At 38.8% G+C, this 19870-nt stretch overlaps 1 protein-coding gene across 4 annotated transcripts in view; it reads right to left on the minus strand.

Moving 5' to 3' along the window:
- Positions 1–2950: 2950 nt before the first annotated feature.
- csf1a (colony stimulating factor 1a (macrophage)) overlaps positions 2951–19870 on the minus strand; it is a 46094-nt gene continuing 29174 nt past the window's right edge. Inside the window, exons 6-10 of one of the 4 annotated variants that reach the window (XM_035797429.2) lie at positions 18296–19207; positions 17817–18007; positions 17609–17655; positions 15990–16052; positions 13202–15092 (exon numbers count right to left, since the gene is read on the minus strand). In XM_035797429.2, coding sequence (XP_035653322.1) covers positions 15998–16052; positions 17609–17655; positions 17817–18007; positions 18296–19207 — 1205 coding nt within the window. In that variant the 3' untranslated portion in view covers positions 13202–15092; positions 15990–15997. Of the gene's footprint in view, positions 3021–13201; positions 15093–15989; positions 16053–17608; positions 17656–17816; positions 18008–18295; positions 19208–19870 lie in introns of those variants that run through there. The other 3 variants (XM_035797430.2, XM_052473764.1, XM_035797431.2) reach the window with 3 other exon arrangements.

Below are 19870 nucleotides of genomic sequence, written 5' to 3' on the forward strand. Positions count from 1 at the left end.
TACAGCAACAGGACATGTAAATTATAATGTGGATTAATATGTATGGACATTTTTGTAGGGGTTGATACATTTTTAAGGGAAAGTCAAGTCTGACATTTCAAAGTGGAAATTACAAACTTCAGAAACCTTTTTAAACATCAAAACACCACATGTTTTAAATTATTCTACTACAGGGTGATCAAATTAAGTTCCTAAATCTAAAGACAATGCAGATTTTAAGGCAATGTCCCCATTTTTGCTGAGATTGCATTGGCGGTAAACGCTGCAGATGTCAGCTCAATCGGATATGACCTTCACGTCAAACACACTATAACATGACTCTAACACCTTTTTGGATTGAATCGTGGCAAAGACCAATATGAACAGACAACACCTCAACTTCTATTTACTGCAATTGTGCATAAGAGTCTAAATATTTAACAGTTCCATGTCAATCTTCATTATTATTTGTATTATTATTATTATTATTATTATTATTGTATACAGTATTAAAGTAATACATAAATGATCCTGGGGCTTAACATGATCTAATACATTGCATTGAATCAACACAATTGATCCGAAATACAGCATAATCAAAGGGTGACTCATATGGGTTAGCACTGTCAAGATGTTCATTTACACATATTACAGGGCACAAGTCATATTGAAACATTTCATAATTTAGGTAACAAACTGAAAATGGAATTGCAGTTTCTATTTAATTGTGTAGTGCTTGTTGAAGGTTCTAGGCACAGTCATCAATTAGCAGCACTTCAATTGCATTCTCTCACTTCCCAATTAAGCAATTGAAAGGGACCAACAACATGTTAAACTTTTGTGATTTACAAAAACCCTCACAGCACATGACTATAACACAATCCTTTGTATATGGATATGATTCACTGTATGGGAATGGAGCGCTCTACTAGGTTTACAAACTGCTGGAGATTGTCATACATTCTCATTGGTATCAGCACAACATGGCATGAGAAACAGGTTTAACTCATTGTCATAATTTGAAAGGGACAAAACAGAGTAATGTTAAAATGCAAATTAATCCAGTATGATGCATCATTGCATTTATGGAGTTCACTAAAAACATTGTGTTTTTTTCTCTATTTAATTTATTGATCCCCAAAGATACATCCCTCTGTCCGCTTGAGGTAATGGCACCTGGTTTTATTTTGGCTCAAGAACCCAACTCCATTCAACAATGTCATGGGAGTACTTCATTCACACAGACTTTCTTAACTTTGATTTTGACTTAGGAGACACATCCAAACACAGATGCCGATGTAATAAAAAATGAGGTTCTTCCCCTCTTGAACTGTGCATTTCACTGTGAGGATCTATCAGTCACGCTTGGAGATGTTTGATGGCAGGACATTGAAAAAAGCATCCGAGTTAGGTGAAGTCACTAACCCCTGCCGTGACGGAGAGTCCTTGGAGGTTAGATTGGTCCACTCTATTTCTGATGTACATGACACCGTCCAAATAGTCTATGAGCGACAAATTCACTCAAACCTTTTAAACAAAAAAAAATAATAGAAGCAGGCCAATATTGTATAACTTTGAAACCATAAGATCATCCGTATAAAACAAATCCAGCAATATTTCAAGCAATAATAAACTTAATTTGTATAAAAATAGATTACTTTAGATATTCTTAGATATTTCTATACAAAAGTGACATGAGTAAAATAGTTCAGCCAATTGTCCATGTCTTCCACTTATTCGACAAATTAGGTGGTTATTGGTCTCTTACTGACAGTTGAAATCAATCCTAGAGAGAGAGAGGAGAGAGAGAGAGAGAGAGACTAACCTATAATTTAGTCATTGTGTGAATGATATACTGAGAGAGGGAGAGAGAGAGAGAGAGAGAGAGAGAGAGAGAGAGAGAGAGAGAGAGAGGGAGAGGGAGAGAGAGAGGGACTATCTTAGTCATTGTGTGAATGATATACTGAGAGAGAGAGGGAGAGAGAGAGAGAGAGAGAGAGAGAGAGAGAGAGAGAGAGAGAGAGAGAGAGAGAGAGGGACTAACTTATAATTTAGTCATTGTGTGAATGATATACTGAGAGAGGGAGAGAGAGAGAGAGAGAGAGAGAGAGGGAGAGAGAGAGAGGGACTAACTTCTTAGTCATTGTGTGAATGATATACTGAGAGAGGGAGAGAGAGAGAGAGAGAGAGAGAGAGAGAGAGAGAGAGAGAGAGAGAGAGAGAGAGAGAGAGAGAGAGAGAGAGAGAGAGAGAGGGACTAACTTAGTCATTGTGTGAATGATATACTGAGAGAGAGAGAGAGAGAGAGAGAGAGAGAGAGAGAGAGAGAGAGAGAGAGAGAGAGAGAGAGAGAGAGAGAGAGAGACTAATTCTTAGTCATTTGTGAATGATATACTGAGAGAGAGAGGGAGACAGACTAACTTCTTAGTCATTGTGTGAATGATATATTGAGAGAGAGAGAGAGAGAGAGAGAGAGAGAGAGAGAGAGAGAGATAGAGAGAGAGAGACTAACTTAGTCATTCGTGAATGATATACTGAGAGAGAGAGAGAGAGACAGACTAACTTCTTAGTCATTGTGTAAATGATATACTGAGAGAGAGAGAGTGAGACTTTATATTCACTTTATATATTCACTTTGTATGTTGTCTACCTCACTTGCTTTGGCAATGTTAACACATGTTTCCCATGCCAATAAAGCCCCTTGAATTGAATTGAATTGAGAGAGAGAGCGAGAGAGAGCGAGAGAGAGAGGGAGAGAACTGTTTCCCTCATATCTCAATAGGGGTGCATTAGTCCCAGCCAATTCCACATGTGGGACATTGTAAAGAACATACCATTTGAGAAATGCTCAAAGTGAAAACAAACCCTGGCCATTTGAAGTGCTTGGATAGGAATGAAGGATGTTTTCTAATGACTCAATAAATAATTTAGCGTTCATTCTTGCTGAAGACGTGGAAAGGATTGTTAGTGGCTCTTACCAGATCTCTCAATCCTTGGCTTTATAATACTGCAGCTCAATGCCCTTAATGTTGCGGCATGCCCTGTGGAACATGTTACAGTCCCTTCCTATAGTTTTCACACCCCTATACTTTTTCCACATTTTGTTGTGTTATAGCCTGAATTTAAATGGATTCAATTGAGATTTTGTGTCACTGGTCTACACAAAATACCCCATAATGTCAAAATGAAATGATGTCTTTTACAAATGAATAAAAAATAAAAAGCTAAAATGTCAAGAGTCTATAAGTATGAAACCCCTCTCACACCCTGACCGTAGAGAGCTTTTTATGTCTCTCATTTTTTCAACAACAGGTCATGGTCAGTGTATCAAAGGCTGCAATGAAATCTAGCAGTACAGCTCCCACAATCGTCTTATTATCAATTTCTTTCAACCAATCATCAGTCATTTCCGTCAGTGCAGTACATATTGAGTGCCCTTCTATATAAGCATGCTGAAAGTCCATTGTTAATTTGTTTACAAAGAAATAGCATTGTATTTGGTCAAACACTATTTTTTCCAACAGTTTGCTAAGAGCTGGCAGCAAGCTTATAGGTCTGCTGTTAGAAACAGTAAAGGCCACTTTACCACTTTTGGGTAGCGGAATTACTTTGGCTTCCCTCCAGGCCTGAGGACAAAGACTTTCCTCTAGGCTCAGATTAAACATATGACAGATAGGAGTGGCTACAGTCATCCTCAGTAGCTTTCCATCTAAGCTGTCAATGCTCGGAGGTTTGTCATTATTGATCGATAACAACAATTTTTCCACCTCTCCCACACAAACTTTACAAAATTCTAACTTGCAATGCTTTTCTTTCATTATTTGTTTTTCTATGCATGAACATCTCACTGTTCGTTGTTGGCATTTCCTGTTGTCATGTCCTGACCATAGAGAGCCCTTATTTTCTATGGTAGAGTAGGTCAAGGTGTGACTGGGGGTTAGTCTAGTTTATTATTTCTATGTGGGGTTCCAGTTTTTTTTCTATGTTGGTTATTGGTATGATTCCCATTTAGAGGCAGCTGGTAATCGTTGTCTCTAATTGGGGATCATATTTAAGTAGCATTGTGTCCACGTGTTTGTGGGATGTTGTTTATGTATAGTTAGTTGCATGTTAGCACTCCATTGTCGTCACGTTTCGTTTAGTATTTATTGTTTTGTTGTGTGGTTCACTTATTTCTAATAAAAGATGTGGAACCCAGATCACGCTGCACGTTGGTCCGAGTATATTTCCAGTTCTTACTGTAACGGCGTTCGTTTGTCGAAAGAGAGTCGGACCGAAATGCAGCGTGGTGGTTACTCATGATCTTTAATGAAGAAATAGTCGATACATGAAATAACTAATATAAATACAAAAACAACAAACGGAACGTGAAAACCTATACAGCCTGTCTAGTGAACAACAACACAGAGACAGGAAAATCACCCACAAAATACACAGTGAAACCCCGGCTACCTAAATATGGTTCCCAATCAGAGACAACGAGAATCACCTGACTCTGATTGAGAACTGCCTCAGGCAGCCAAGCCTATGCTACACCCCTACTCAGCCGCAATCCCAATGCCTACAAAACCCCAATACGAAACACAACATATAAACCCATGTCACACCCTGGCCTGACCAAATATATAATGAAAACACAAAACACTATGACCAAGGCGTGACACTTACGACGTTCGTGACACCTATCTAAGTTTGCCCAGTTTGTTAAAATGAAGTAATCATTCAAATAATTGGCAACATCAAATGGTTTTGTGATGAATAAGCTATCTGATTCAATGAAAGAAGGAGTTGAACTTGTCTAGAAATTTTTTTTTTCATCGTTCTTTAAATTATTGATCTTTATTTCATACCACAGTTTCTTCTTCTTCTGTTGAGTTTAGTCACATAATTTCTCAATTTGCAGCAAGTCAGCCAGTTACACGTGCAGCCAGACTTATTAGCCACTCCTTTTGCCCCAACTCTTTCCACCATACAGTTTTTCAATTCCTCATCAATCAATTTAAAAATAAGTTATTTAACTAGGCAAGTCAGTTAAGAACAAATTCTTATTTTCAATGACCTAGGAAAAGTGGATTAACTGAACAACAGATTTGTACCTTCTCAGCTCAGGGGTTTGAACTTGCAAACTTCCAGTTACTAGTCCAAGGCTCTAACCACTAGGCTACCCTGCCACCCCATTGGACCTTAACAGTTCTAACAGTCAGTTTCTTAACAGGTGCATGTTTCTCAATAATTTGAAGAAGCAATTTCATAAATTAGAAAGTGCAGCATCAGGATGCTCCTTATTAATCACATCAGACCAACACATTTTTTTTAACATCATCCACATAAGAGTCATGGCAAAATCTTTTGTATGGTCTCTTATACACACATCTTGGACCAGCTTTTGGAATTTTGACTTTCCTGGATATAACCACTGCATCCAATGGGTACAGATACAGCTTTAGAACAAAGTTCTACATTATTACCATGTGGATGATCTTGTTCCTGTAGTGTTTTTAAACACCCTGGTAGGTTGATTAGTAACCTAAACCAGATTACAGACACTGGTTACAGTGAGAAGCTTCGTCTTGAGCAAACAGATTAATGTCAATATTCAGGTCCCCAAGAAAGTAGACATCTCTGTTTACATCACATACACTATCAAGCATTTCACACATATTATTTAGATACTGACTGTTAGCACTTGGTGGCCTATAGCAACACCCCGAAAGAAAAGGCTTTAGACGTGTCAAGTGAACCTGCAACCACAACACATAAATTACACTTGACATGAGATCTTCTCTAAGCATTACAGGGATATGACTGAATATTTACTGCAACACCTCACCCATAAGCATTTCTGTCTCTTCTACATATGGTATATCCTTGTATTGTTACTGCTGAATCATCATATAAATAATCTAAGTGAGTCTCATTAAAATAGCTAATTTATGAATATTATTTGATGTTAGCAAGTTATTGATTTCTTGAACATTATTTCTAAGGCTACATACATTAATGGGGAACATTTTTAGCCCTTTCCTGAGTACAGTAGCTTATCTGAGATGTATATAATACTGAAAAGAGCAAACAAAGCAAGAGAGAAAAATATGCATTCAGCAGTCCCTTAATCAATTGGTGTGTGTGTATGTAGGAAAGGGACAATTTTAGCGAGCCGCTGGAGGACAACGACATAACAAGATGCAACAATTCAAGTTTTTTTCTATAAATGACGTTCTGATTTGATGTGATTGGTGTAAAGCCAAATCCAAACTGGCTTCTCTTGACACTTTTGTTGTGTGCCAGGACCATTCACAGTTGAGTTCCCTCAGTTTAGCTCAAAGCTGATTGGCTATTATTATCAAAAAAATGTATCATTAAGTGCTATGGATGGAAAGAATGTCATGCTTTTTTTTTACCAGACAGCATCAGATAGATGGGCTACATATACTGGAAAAGAGGGGTGCTGTTTCGTTCGCTCTAATGTTTTCTCCAGTGAGATACATTCAGCTTTTTGTGAATTGAAGGAAAATTATGAAACACAGAGAAACAAAAGATGCGTTATATATTTAGATGTTTTTCTTTGTCCATGTTTTGGCATCCATGATTACACACCACTGCGTTTGGAGGTTTCTTAGACTTCCAATAGTGATATAAATTACTGTCACAATGCGATAATGAAATAATTGAATATCTCACTTATCTCTGTTCGTGAATTCAATCTGGAATGCCAGAGTGTGCTCAGAGTGCGCTCTGGGCGTTCATAAATTCAGAGCGTTGTCAAATTGTCTGTTTGTAAATTCAGAGGGTTTCGCTCTCGGAACGTCCAGACCACACACTGGACTGCTCTGGCCGAGGAGTAGGGTTGATCCGAGCATTCTGACCTACATTAACAACAGCAGTCAAGCATCAGCAGTCAAGCACCCAAGCTAACTGGCTAGCTGGTTGGCTCGCTACTTCCAGACACAAATGAGGGAACAGCTCACTCTGACCATTTTACTCGCTCTAGCAGAGCTGGTTAGGCTGTTTTATATCATAGTGACATCATGAACATTCTATTGAAATGGGTCCTTGCATAGCTAGTTAGCTAAACAAGGACCCATAATCCTAACTCATAATGTTACTACCCAGCACGTTACTATCCTGCATGAATCTGCAGGTAGCTAACCAACCAACCAGGTTCAATGTTACATAGCTAGCTAACATTAGGCTATAACTAGCAATGCAAATGGTTCTGAGACACAAATAATATTATTACACAGATAATACATGTAATGTTAGCTAGCAAGCCAGCCAGCTAACATTAGATGACTAGCTAACAGTACTCTTTACCTTGAAATTAAAACAACTTTCTGACAAAATTAGAAACATATCTGAAAATGTTGCAAGCAAGACTATCTTAGCCATATACATGGGTGGACGCTTCTCCCTCTCTGTCATGGATGCCATGGTTGCTTAGTTTGTTGACGTAATTTATACAACAGCCTTCTGTGTTTTCTCTTTTCGACTCTGTCTGCATATTTTGAATTAAACCCCAGAAATTTCTCCATCTCCTTAACTATCATACTCTAATTCCACTGTGCATTCTACTGATTTCAAAACTCTGTCCTACAGAAAGTGGAAGGCAATACCTTTACAGTCCTACTACGTGATATATTTCAAAAGGCTGCGCTAGTAAGGATTACATACACATACTGACCAGTTCATTTTATAGACAGAAGGGTTCTACATGGCAAACCAATCCAAACTCATCTCTCTGCATGTCCAGCCCATCCATTATCTCAGCCAATCATGGCTAGAGGGAAATTTCCTGTCTTTTTATGTGGGTAAACCAACTGGGCTCATAATTTAACCTCTTTATTTGTATTGACAGATTGCATACAAGTTTGTTATTAAAGCACATGAAAGTTCACATGTTCCGGAAGGCATTTCTGTCAAAAAAGCATTTAGATTAAAAAAAAGTTTACTTTCAAATGGCTCTCCTGTGAAGTTGTAACGTGCGACAGACACCTTGTTTCCTGAAATGAGTCACATTTGGGCAATATAAAATATTACTCAAAGGGTTGTCTTTAATGGACGCTTCTCTAATGCCAAACATGTAAAGTGTGATGTACCGCAGGGCAGCTCTCTAGGTCCTCTACTCTTTTCTATTTTTACCAATGACCTGCCACTGGTAGTTAACTGTATCCATGTATGCTGATGATTCAACCATGCAGTGTATTCAGACCCGTTCCTTTTTTCCACATTTTGTTACATTACAGCCTTATTCTATAATGGATTTAAAAAATCCTCATAAATCTACACACAATACCCCATAATGACAAAGCAAAAACAGTTTATTTTTTATTTTAATGTTTTACATTTTTGCACATTTAAAAAAACACAAACTGAAATAACTTATTTTCATAAGTATTCAGACCCTTTGCTATGAGACTCGAAATTAAACTCCATTGACCATGCTTGAGATGTTTCTACAACTTGTTTGGAGTCCACCTGTGTTAAATTAAAATGATTCGACATAATTTGCAAAGGCACACACCCGTCTATATAAGGTCCCACAGTTGACAGTGCGTGTAAAACAAAAACCAAGCCATTTAAAACAAAAACAAAAACCAAGTACAGTATATACTGTACTCTATACCATCTACTGCATCTTTCCTATGCCGTTCGGCCATCGCTCATTCATATATTTTTATGTACATATTCTTATTAATTCCTTTACACTTGTGTGTATAAGGTAGTTGTTGTGAAATTGTTAGGTTAGATTACTTGTTAGATATTACTGCAAGGTCGGAACTAGAAACACAAGCATTTTGCTACACTCGCATTAACATCTGCTAACCATGTGTATGTGACAAATAACATTTGATTTGATTTGAAATAAAATAATGTTGTTAAGCTAGCCTATGCTGGTTTTCTTTTCTTGTAAGAAATGTAACATGCATTGTACACTTAACTACAGTCATTGGTTATCTAGCTAATTTTCATAAGCCCCTAGCTTACCATACATCTTTGACTTAACCAAAATAGCTTGTTAGCAGCTAGCAAACAACGCTTACCCATCCAACTTGGAGGAGCTGGAGCCGTTTTGCCTGGAAGAATGGGCAAAATTCCCAGTGGCTAGATGTACCAAGCTTATAGATACTTACATAGTTATGCACACTCAAGTTTTCTGTTTTTCGGTCTTATTTCTTATTTGTTTCACAAGAAAAAATATTTTGCATCATCAAAGTGGTAGTAGGCATTTTGTGTAAATGAAATGATACAAACCCCCCACAAATATATTTTAATTCCAGGTTGACAATAGGAAAAATGCCAAGGGTGTGAATACTTTCGCAAGCCACTGTATCACAAGCCACAATTGGCCCAAAATTGGCATGCGATAATGAGTACAGAATCGTATGCTGTGCTCGGCCCACTTTTGGCCCACATATCACTGGCCATAGCCGAGGCTGGGCCAGCAGTGCCAAATAGTTGTCATAAGTGGCTCAGAATCACCTGCAATATGGTTCTAGTGTAGCGAACCATTGTGCCATCTAAACCACTGTGAAATATATTTTCAATAATCCAAAATATTGGCTGTTCATCCCGCTATCATCCAGAAGGCGAGGTCAGTACAGGTGCATTAAAGCTGGGACTGAGTGACTGAAAAACAGCTTCTATCTCAAGGCCGTCAGACTGTTAAACAGCCATCACTAGCATATTAGAGGCTGCTATAGGCATAGACTAGAAATCACTGGCCACTTTAAGGAATCACTTTAATAATGTTTACATTTCTGGTACTACTCATCTCATGTCTATATACTGAATTCTATACTATTCTACGATATCATAGTCATTTAATGTTAACACATTTGCAATTACTCATCTCATTTGTATATACTGTTTTCTATACTATTCCACGGTATCTCATTCACTTAATAATGTTTACAAATCTTGCATTACTCATCTCATATCTATATACTGTATTCTATACTATTCTACTGTATCTTAGTCCATTCCTTCCTAACATCGCTCGTCCATATGTATATAGTCTTAATTCATTCCCATTTAGATTTCTGTGTATTCTGTATATGTTTTGTAATTTGTTAGATATTACTTGTTAGATATTACTGCCAGGCGAGACACAAAACTCAGAAATAACGATATAATTCATGCCTTACCTTTGAAGATCTTCTTCTGTTGGCACTCGAAAATGTCCCATAAACATCACAAATGGTCCTTTTGTTCGATAATTTCCTTCGTTATATCCCCAAAATGTCCATTTATATGGTGCTTTTGATTCAGAAAAACACCAGTTTCAACTCGCCCAATATGACTACAAATGATCTAATAAGTTACCTGTAAACTTGGTCCAAACATTTCAAACAACTTTCCTAATCCAACTTTAGGTATCCTAAAACGTAAATAATCAATCAAATTTAAGACGGAATATACTGAGTTCAATAGCGGATAAAATCAAGGTGGAGCGAGCTCCAGGTCGCATGCCCCAAACAAATGAGTCCACTTGGCTCGAAAAAAAACTTGGAACTCAGAAAGGAAAGGGCTACTTCTTCATGAGTCAAAAGAAAAACATCAACCAATTTCTAAAGACTTGTTGGCATCTAGTGGAAGCAATAGGAACTGCAACCAGGTGCCTCAGAAATCTAGATTCCCATAGAAAACCAATTGAAAACACAGTGAACTCAAAAAATGTTTTTCCTGGATGGTTTGTCCTCGGGGTTTCACCTGCCAAATAAGTTATGCTATACTCATAGACATTATTTTAACAGTTTTAGAAACTTTAGAGTGTTTCCTATCTAAATCAAATTATATTCATATCCTAGCTTCTGGGCCTGAGTAGCAGGCGGTTTACTTTGGACACGCTTTTCATCCGGATGTGAAAATACTGCCCCCTATCCCAAATAGGGTTTACAAACCCATCACCTACAGAGAGATGAATCTGGAGAAGAGTCACCTAAGCAAGCTGGTCCTTTGACTATGTACAGACTCAGTGAGCATAACCTTGCTATTGAGAAAGGCTGCCGTAGTCAGACTTGGCTCTCAAGAGAAGACAGGCTATGTGCACACTGCGCAGAAAATGAGGTGGAAACTGAGCTGCACTTCCTAACCTCCTGCCAAATGTATGACCATATTAGAGACACATATTTCCCTCAGATTACACAGATACACAAAGAATCTGAAAACAAACACAATTTTGAGAATCTCTCATATATTTTGATGAAATACCACAGTTGGCCATCACAGCAGCAATATTTGTGACCTGTTGCCTCAAGAAAAGGGCAATCAAACAACATAGTAAATACAAACCATATTTATGTTTATGTCTTTTCCCTTTTGTAATTATTTGCACATAATATGACATTTGTAATGTCTTAATTCTTTTGGAAATTTTGTGGGTGCTGTTAATTATTATTATTTATTTCACTTTTGTTTGTCTAGTTCACTTGCTTTGACAATGTTAACATATGTTTCCCATGCCAATAAAGCCCTTGAATTGAATTGAATTGAATTGAATTGAGAGAGAGAGAGAAGAGGGAAGTGGAAGAGGAAAGGAGAAGAGAAAGAAAGAGGAGGGCAGAGGGCAAACTCCACAGAACTAGTTTCAATGTATTGAATAATTTGGGAGTCTCTGGATTTTGGGTTAACTTTTACTTTAAAGCCCCCATGCTGTCTTTTTAATATTATGTCATCGCTGTGCAGTATGTCTAATAAATCACTGTGTGTTTATTTTATGAACATAACTTCAAACATATTTGTAATAATTTATTTACCTGAGCCTCCTTTTGCCAATGAAATGGTCAATCTGTTTAACCTGTCTCTGTGATTGTCTCCACCCCCTCCAGTTGTTGCACATCTTCCCCATTATCCCCTGTGTATTTATACCTGTGTTCTCTGTTTGTCTGTTAATTTTGTTCGGTCATACCTACCAGCGGGTTTCCCCTTGCTCCTGTCCTGTCCTGTCGATAGTGCCTGTTTTCCCGGTTTTGACCTTTCTGCCTGCCCTGACCCTGAGTCTGCCTATCGTCCCGTACCTTTGCCCCACTACTCTGGATTACTCTGGATTACTGAGCTCTGCCCGCCCTGAGCCTGTCTGCCATCCTGTACCTTTGCCCCGCTACTCTGGATTACCGACCTGACTCTGAACCTGCCTGCCATCTTGTACCTTTGACTGCCTGTGTTCGATTTAATCAACATTGTCTGCACCTGGGTCTTACCTTGAAACTTGATAGAGTGGGCGTATTGATACATATTTACATCCACAGCCCTGGTTGGCGGATAGGATTGTCTAGACTCAAGAGTCTACCCTGCTTACCCCTTCAAAGTATGCAAATAAATTATGATTTTTCCAATCAGATCAGTTCAGGATGTCATGATCTGGGCCAAAAACTCCATCCCACCTGAACAGGCTGTAATTCCAGGCATTTTTTTTCCAGACAGCGCTCACAAAAAAAGTGCATTATCATGATTGTTATTATTTCAGAGTGTTATTTCAACCACATAGAGTGGAAATATCAGTAAAACATTTTGACGACACTGCCCCTTTAAGTCAAGTTCCTCTGTTTGTGGTGGTTGGGTTGGTAAGGGATTAGTCAGGGGTGTTTTAGGAGTGTTGGAGCGTTTTAGGGGCTGATCGCGGAGAGAAGAACTGCTGTGTACAGTAGGTACCCTGTCAGATTTGGAGAGATTATTTTGCTCTTCTGTACATCAGCTACAAGGGCAGTGAGACGCCATCTTAATTCTCTGCTGTCACTCTGCACCAAACACCTCAAACTGACACAAACTGGCATCCTCATTGCCAAATAACACCAGTGAAACATATCCCAGGGCAATATCATGGTCAATTTAATGTGATGTGAAGTCAAATACTGTTATAGTTAAACCATCGATTATTATGTAAAAGAGGAGTCTGAATCACAATGATCTTTGTGTCATGAATCTGGTAGAATATTTGGTTTCAAGTATGTGTTGGATGAAATACTTTTTGAAGAAGACGTTGTATTGGCTTGTTTATTTGAAAATACTCAAATACAATGAAAAGACGATTTTCAAATACAAATACCTAAATACACATCTATTTCAGCCAACGTCTGCTCCAAAAGGGTACTTGATGTATTTGCTTTTTTTTTTTTTTTTTACTGAAGTCATCTTATACCTTGGTGACATTTTCATACGATCCAAGACATCAAAGCAATAAGAAACAGAACAGAATCATCACAATAACAGGCAAAACCAGGGATTCATTCCAGTCCAATTTTATTGAGGATTCCTTTAATATATTGTTCTTTCTGCATTTAGACACTAAGGCTTCAAGCCGTTCATGCATGTACAGATATAGGATCTTAATATGAGCTAGTTTGCTACAGCAACAGGACATGTAAATTATAATGTGGATTAATATGTATGGACATTTTTGTAGGGGTTGATACATTTTTAAGGGAAAGTCAAGTCTGACATTTCAAAGTGGAAATGACAAACTTCAGAAACCTTTTTAAACATCAAAACACCACATGTTTTAAATTATTCTACAACAGGGTGATCAAATTGAGTTCCTAAATCTAAAGACAATGCAGATTTTAAGGCAATGTCCCCACTTTTGCTGAGATTGCATTGGCGGTAAACGCTGCAGATGTCAGCTCAATCGGATATGACCTTCACGTCAAACACACTATAACATGACTCTAACACCTTTTTGGATTGAATCGTGGCAAAGACCAATATGAACAGACAACACCTCAACTTCTATTTACTGCAATTGTGCATAAGAGTCTAAATATTTAACAGTTCCATGTCAATCTTCATTATTATTTGTATTATTATTATTATTATTATTATTATTATTATTGTATACAGTATTAAAGTAATACATAAATGATCCTGGGGCTTAACATGATCTAATACATTGCATTGAATCAACACAATTGATCCGAAATACAGCATGATCAAAGGGTGACTCATATGGGTTAGCACTGTCAAGATGTTCATTTACACATATTACAGGGCACAAGTCATATTGAAACATTTCATAATTTAGGTAACAAACTGAAAATGGAATTGCAGTTTCTATTTAATTGTGTAGTGCTTGTTGAAGGTTCTAGGCACAGTCATCAATTAGCAGCACTTCAATTGCATTCTCTCACTTCCCAATTAAGCAATTGAAAGGGACCAACAACATGTTAAACTTTTGTGATTTACAAAAACCCTCACAGCACATGACTATAACACAATCCTTTGTATATGGATATGATTCACTGTATGGGAATGGAGCGCTCTAATAGGTTTACAAACTGCTGGAGATTGTCATACATTCTCATTGGTATCAGCACAACATGGCATGAGAAACAGGTTTAACTCATTGTCATAATTTGAAAGGGATAAAACAGAGTAATGTTGAAATGCAAATTAATCCAGTATGATGCATCATTGCATTTATGGAGTTCACTAAAAACGTTGTGTTTTTTTTCTATTTAATGTATTGATCCCCAAAGATGCATCCCTCTGTCCGCTTGAGGTAATGGCACCTGGTTTTACTTTGGCTCAAGAACCCAACTCCATTCAACAATGTCATGGGAGTACTTCATTCACACAGACTTTCTTAACTTTGATTTTGACTTAGGAGACACATCCAAACACAGATGCTGATGTAATAAAAAATGAGGTTCTTCCCCTCTTGAACTGTGCATTTCACTGTGAGGATCTATCAGTCACGCTTGGAGATGTTTGATGGCAGGACATTGAAAAAAGCATCCGAGTTAGGTGAAGTCGCTAACCCCTGCCGTGACGGAGAGTCCTTGGAGGTTTGATTGGTCCACTCTATTTCTGATGTACATGACACCATCCAAATAGTCTATGAGAGACAAATTCACTCAAACCTTTTAAACAAAAAAAGAATAGAAGCAGGCCAATATTGTATAACTTTGAAACCATAAGATCATCTGTATTAAAAAAAATCCAGCAATATTTCAAGCAATAATAAACTTAATTTGTATAAAAATAGATTACTTTAGATATTCTTAGATATTTATATACAAAAGTGACATGAGTAAAATAGTTCAGCCAATTGTCCATGTCTTCCACTTATTCGACAAATTAGGTGGTTATTGGTCTCTTACTGGCAGTTGAAATCAATCCTAGAGAGAGAGAGAGAGAGAGAGAGAGAGAGAGAGAGAGAGAGAGAGAGACTAACTTATAATTTAGTCATTGTGTGAATGATATACTGAGAGAGGGAGAGAGAGAGAGAGAGAGAGAGAGAGAGAGAGAGAGAGAGAGAGAGGGTGAGAGAGAGGGGGACTAACTTCTTAGTCATTATGTGAATGATATACTGAGAGAGGGAGAGAGAGAGGGAGAACACCCTCCCCATAGAGAGAGAGAGAGAGAGAGAGAGAGAGAGAGAGAGAGAGAGAGAGAGAGAGAGAGAGAGAGAGAGAGGGACTAACTTCTTAGTCATTGTGTGAATGATATACTGAGAGAGAGAGAGAGAGAGAGACTAATTCTTAGTAATTTGTGAATGATATATTGAGTGAGAGAGATTAGACCCTCCAGAGAGAGAGAGAGAGAGAGAGAGAGAGAGAGAGAGAGAGAGAGAGAGAGAGAGAGAGAGAGAGAGAGACTAACTTAGTCATTCGTGAATGATATACTGAGAGAGAGAGAGAGAGAGACAGACTAACTTCTTAGTCATTGTGTGAATGATGTACTGAGAGAGAGAGAGAGAGAGAGAGAGAGAGAGAGAGAGAGAGAGAGAGAGAGAGAGAGAGAGAGAGAGAGAGAGAGAGAGGGAGAGAGAGAGAGCGAGAGAGAGAGGGAGAGAACTGTTTCCCTCATATCTCAATAGGGGTGCATTAGTCCCAGCCAATTCCACATGTGGGACATTGTAAAGAACATACCATTTGAGAAATGCTCAAAGTGAAAACAAACCCTGGCCATCTGAAGTGCTTGGATAGGAATGAAGGATGTTTTCTAATGACTCAATAAATAATTTAGCGTTCATTCTTGCTGAAGACGTGGAAAGGATTGTTAGTGGCTCTTACCAGATCTCTCAATCCTTGGCTTTATAATACTGCAGCTCAATGTCCTTAATGTTGCGGCATGCCCTGTGGAACATGTTACAGTCCCTTCAGATAGTATTCACACCCCTATACTTTTTCCACATTTTGTCGTGTTACAGCCTGAATTTAAATGGATTCAATTGAGATTTTGTGTCACTGGTCTACACAAAATACCTCATAATGTCAAAGTGAAATGATGTCTTTTACAAATGAATAAAAATAAAAAGCTAAAATGTCAAGAGTCTATAAGTATGAAACCCTTGTCACACCCTGACCGTAGAGAGCTTTTTATGTCTCTATTTTTGGTTTGGTCAGGATGTGATTTGGGTGGGCATTCTATGTTCATGTTTCTATGTTTTCTATTTCTTTGTGTTTGTTCAGGTATGGTTCTCAATCAGGGACAGATGTCTATTGTTGTCTCTGATTGGGAATCATACTTAGGTACCCCTCCCCCCCCTTTACAACCCCTTTGTTATGGCAAGCCTAAATAAGTTCAGGAGTAAAAATGTGCTTACCAGGTCACATAATAAGTTGCATGGACTCACTCTGTGATTAATAATCATGTTTAACATCTACCTCACTACCTCATCTCTGTACCCCACACATATAATGAACTGTAAGGTCCCCCATCGGGCAGGGAATTTTAATCACAGATTCAACCACAAAGACCAGGGATATTTTCCAATGCCTCATAAAGACGGGCACCTTCAGTACTGGTAGATGGGTTAACATAAAAAAAAAGCAGACAGTGAATATATGGACTGTTCCTGAGTGATCTAGATCAGCTTGAAAATCCAAGGCAAGACTTGAAACAACCAACTTGACAGAGCTTGAAGAATTTTTTCAAGAATAATGTGCAAATATTGTACAATCCAGGTGTGCAAAGCTCTTAGAGACTGGACCAGAAAGACTCACAGCTGCGAGGGGATTCTAACTGTATTGACTACTTATGTAAATGAGATATTTCTGTATTTCATTTTCCCAACATGTTCACTTTGTCTTTATGGGGTATTGTGAGTAGATGGGTGAGAAAACAAATCTATTTAATCCATTTTGAATTCAGGCTGTAACACAACACAATGGGTTAGGTTTTAGTGAAGACTCGTCAATGGTATTGAGAGGGTGAGGGAGCATGTGATCATTGTCTAAATATAGGCTACTTAAGTTAAAACAGAACAGACAGTTGCTGCAGTTTTATATTAATACATTAATCAACAATACATTTATTTAAATGAATGAATTCATCTGAACATGTGGAAAGACATCACATCACTAGGACTGAACGTACCAATAAACGTTAGCCTATTTATAGATTTTGATTTCCAGAGAACGTTTGAGTAAAAATCAATATGACACTGAGTTGGAGTTGAGTATAAATTACAGATGATCATCTTGAGCCAAAACCATAAGTTCATTGCCTGACGATTTCTGTGACTGTTGACTGCACCATCGCCATGTCTGAATGTTTGTGTTGTGGTTGTTGCCTAGCAATAGTGCCGCCCTGATTAATGTAAAAAGCCTTCAAAGGACTGCACTATCTTTTCAGTTTTCTGTTTTTACTACCATGACATTTAAGGATCATATTAAATATAATTTTTTACCTCTGGTTTTCAATTATGTTGGCACTGTGGATAAGTGCTCGGAGTCTCTGAGAAATGAAACAAATATTCAATTAGACTTCTATGTAGGAATTAGAGTGGGATTGGTTAGCAGGGTTAATCCCCACATGTGGAGGCAGATGTAAACTAGTTGTCTCTGACAGCTTAGTTGGGCACTACAATTGTTTGTTCAGTGTGTGTTCCCTCTTACCTTCTTCTCACTGAATAGTGTTGTGATGAGGAGAAATCCACCGCACATGGCTCCAATGATAAAGGCTGTCTGGTAGTAGGTGCTGGAATCGTAATGACCAGTTTTCCCATTCTGGAATTTCTTCTCTGAGCCTTCACTGGGCCTTTCTGAAATAGGAGTGTCATCCACATCTGTCTTCTCTGACAGGATATCTGAGGGATGATGGCATGGTATTTAAATGGCATGGTATTTAAGATTATTCTACATGGTGAAATGGTATTACACAGCAACATGAATTACTTTATTGTATCCTTAACATTCATTAAAACATGCATAATTTGGTAGTACCACATACGAATACTTTCTTTAAAGTATCAGGTAAATATCAGGTGCATACCAGAGAAAACAGCCAAATCTCTATGCAAGTGAATGTGTGTATTTTGAATCAGGAGGAGGACACATAAAGTAGTTCAAACAGGGTGCTATGCTACAGTATTTACCTGTGCTCAAGACTTTCTCATAGTATGTCCTAGTATGTTTTGACTCAGTCTTCCTGATTTGGCCCAGGACGTTTGTAGTGGTGTGTAGTTTGTCTGGCTCCTCCTCTGTCATCTTCAAATGTGGAGATGCTTCAGTCGTAGTGCTCCCAATCGGATGGTTCCAGTCATGTGAATATCTCTCTGTGCTTGGGTATGTTTTTGTAGTGTCCTGTAGTTGAAGGGTCTCTGTTGAAACTCCATCCTGGTATATTCCATAGTTCCTGGCGTCCAGTGACCTCTTGGCCAACACATAGGCAGTGCTCTCATCACTACTGAGGGTGATGCCCATCACCTTGTACAAGAAAGGGACAGGTGTGACCAGCTTGACCCTAGGGACAACAAAGAGATTGTGGGGTGAACCTGCTGCTCCTCTCCCTGCTGGTTTGTCTGCAGAAGCCTCCATCGCCCTTTCAGTCTGGGGGTAGTAAAAAGCCTTGTCCTTGGAGCCAACAGTCTCCAGGAGAACTAGGCTGGGAGGGGAAGACACTAAAGGGTGGTCTGTAGCAGAAAGGGGGTTAGAGCCTGTTTTATAGAGTGCCGAGTCTGACTCAGTTCCAGTGGGTGGAGGTGGACGAGAGTCCCAGTGTAACTCCCCCTCTCTGCCCTCTCCAAGTGAATGTCCATCAGGGACAGTCACCTGCAGCCCCCTAAGGGAGGGGGGTCCTACGGTACCAGGACTCCCTAGGAACACCCCAGGGTCAGCGCTGTGGGTACCCAAGAGTGGGTGAGGAGGCCTGGGTTGCATGGCTGTGGTGGGTTGGGAGAGGGTGGGCTGTGGGGGACTGCTCCATACACCGTGAGAGACCAGGGAGACATCAGGGGCCACCGGACCCACTGTTGGACATGCACACTGGTGTTCCGGTTCAGGTTCAGCTAGGGGCAGATGAGAGGAAGATGTAAGGGGTTTGGTTTACAGGTTTTACTACATCATTTCTTCCATCCAGCCAAATGTCCCCATCTGCTTGCATGCTCCTCCCCTATATCAAGGTGTTTGGTACTCCCTTTTGACCTATGCTTTTCAACACACTAACTATTAACATACCACAGGTCAATATAGTCAACCAGTCGAACTGTCTATCCTGCTCTCTATCCACCATTCATAGCGACAATAGTGGTAGGTGGATTGTTTGTCCAGATCTGAAATAGGCTAACTAGCAATCATACCACACATAAAATACTTCAAATCTGCATATATTTTCTATATGAATCCACATGAACAAAAAGGAATAGCTGATAGGCAGCGGAGAGGCCAGGTGCATCACTGCGTATGAACAGTGAAGACATGAGACACGCAGCTCAAAAAGCTCCCCTATATACGTATCTTGTTTAGGGACAATACAATTATCGTACCTAGACTAGCCTACAACACCACAATGCAATGAATAATTGCAATATTGTTTTCAAATGAGTACCAAAGTCTACTCTAGGCGGCAGTGAAATCTTAATTTGAATAACAGCGCAGAAGCTGTGTGATTTGAATGTTTAATTCCATTTGGATTGGTTGTGAGTCTACTCTCCACAATTTATACAGTCTAG

Source organism: Oncorhynchus keta, chromosome 21 (assembly GCF_023373465.1).
Source record: "Oncorhynchus keta strain PuntledgeMale-10-30-2019 chromosome 21, Oket_V2, whole genome shotgun sequence".
Classification (NCBI taxonomy): Eukaryota; Metazoa; Chordata; class Actinopteri; order Salmoniformes; family Salmonidae; genus Oncorhynchus; species Oncorhynchus keta.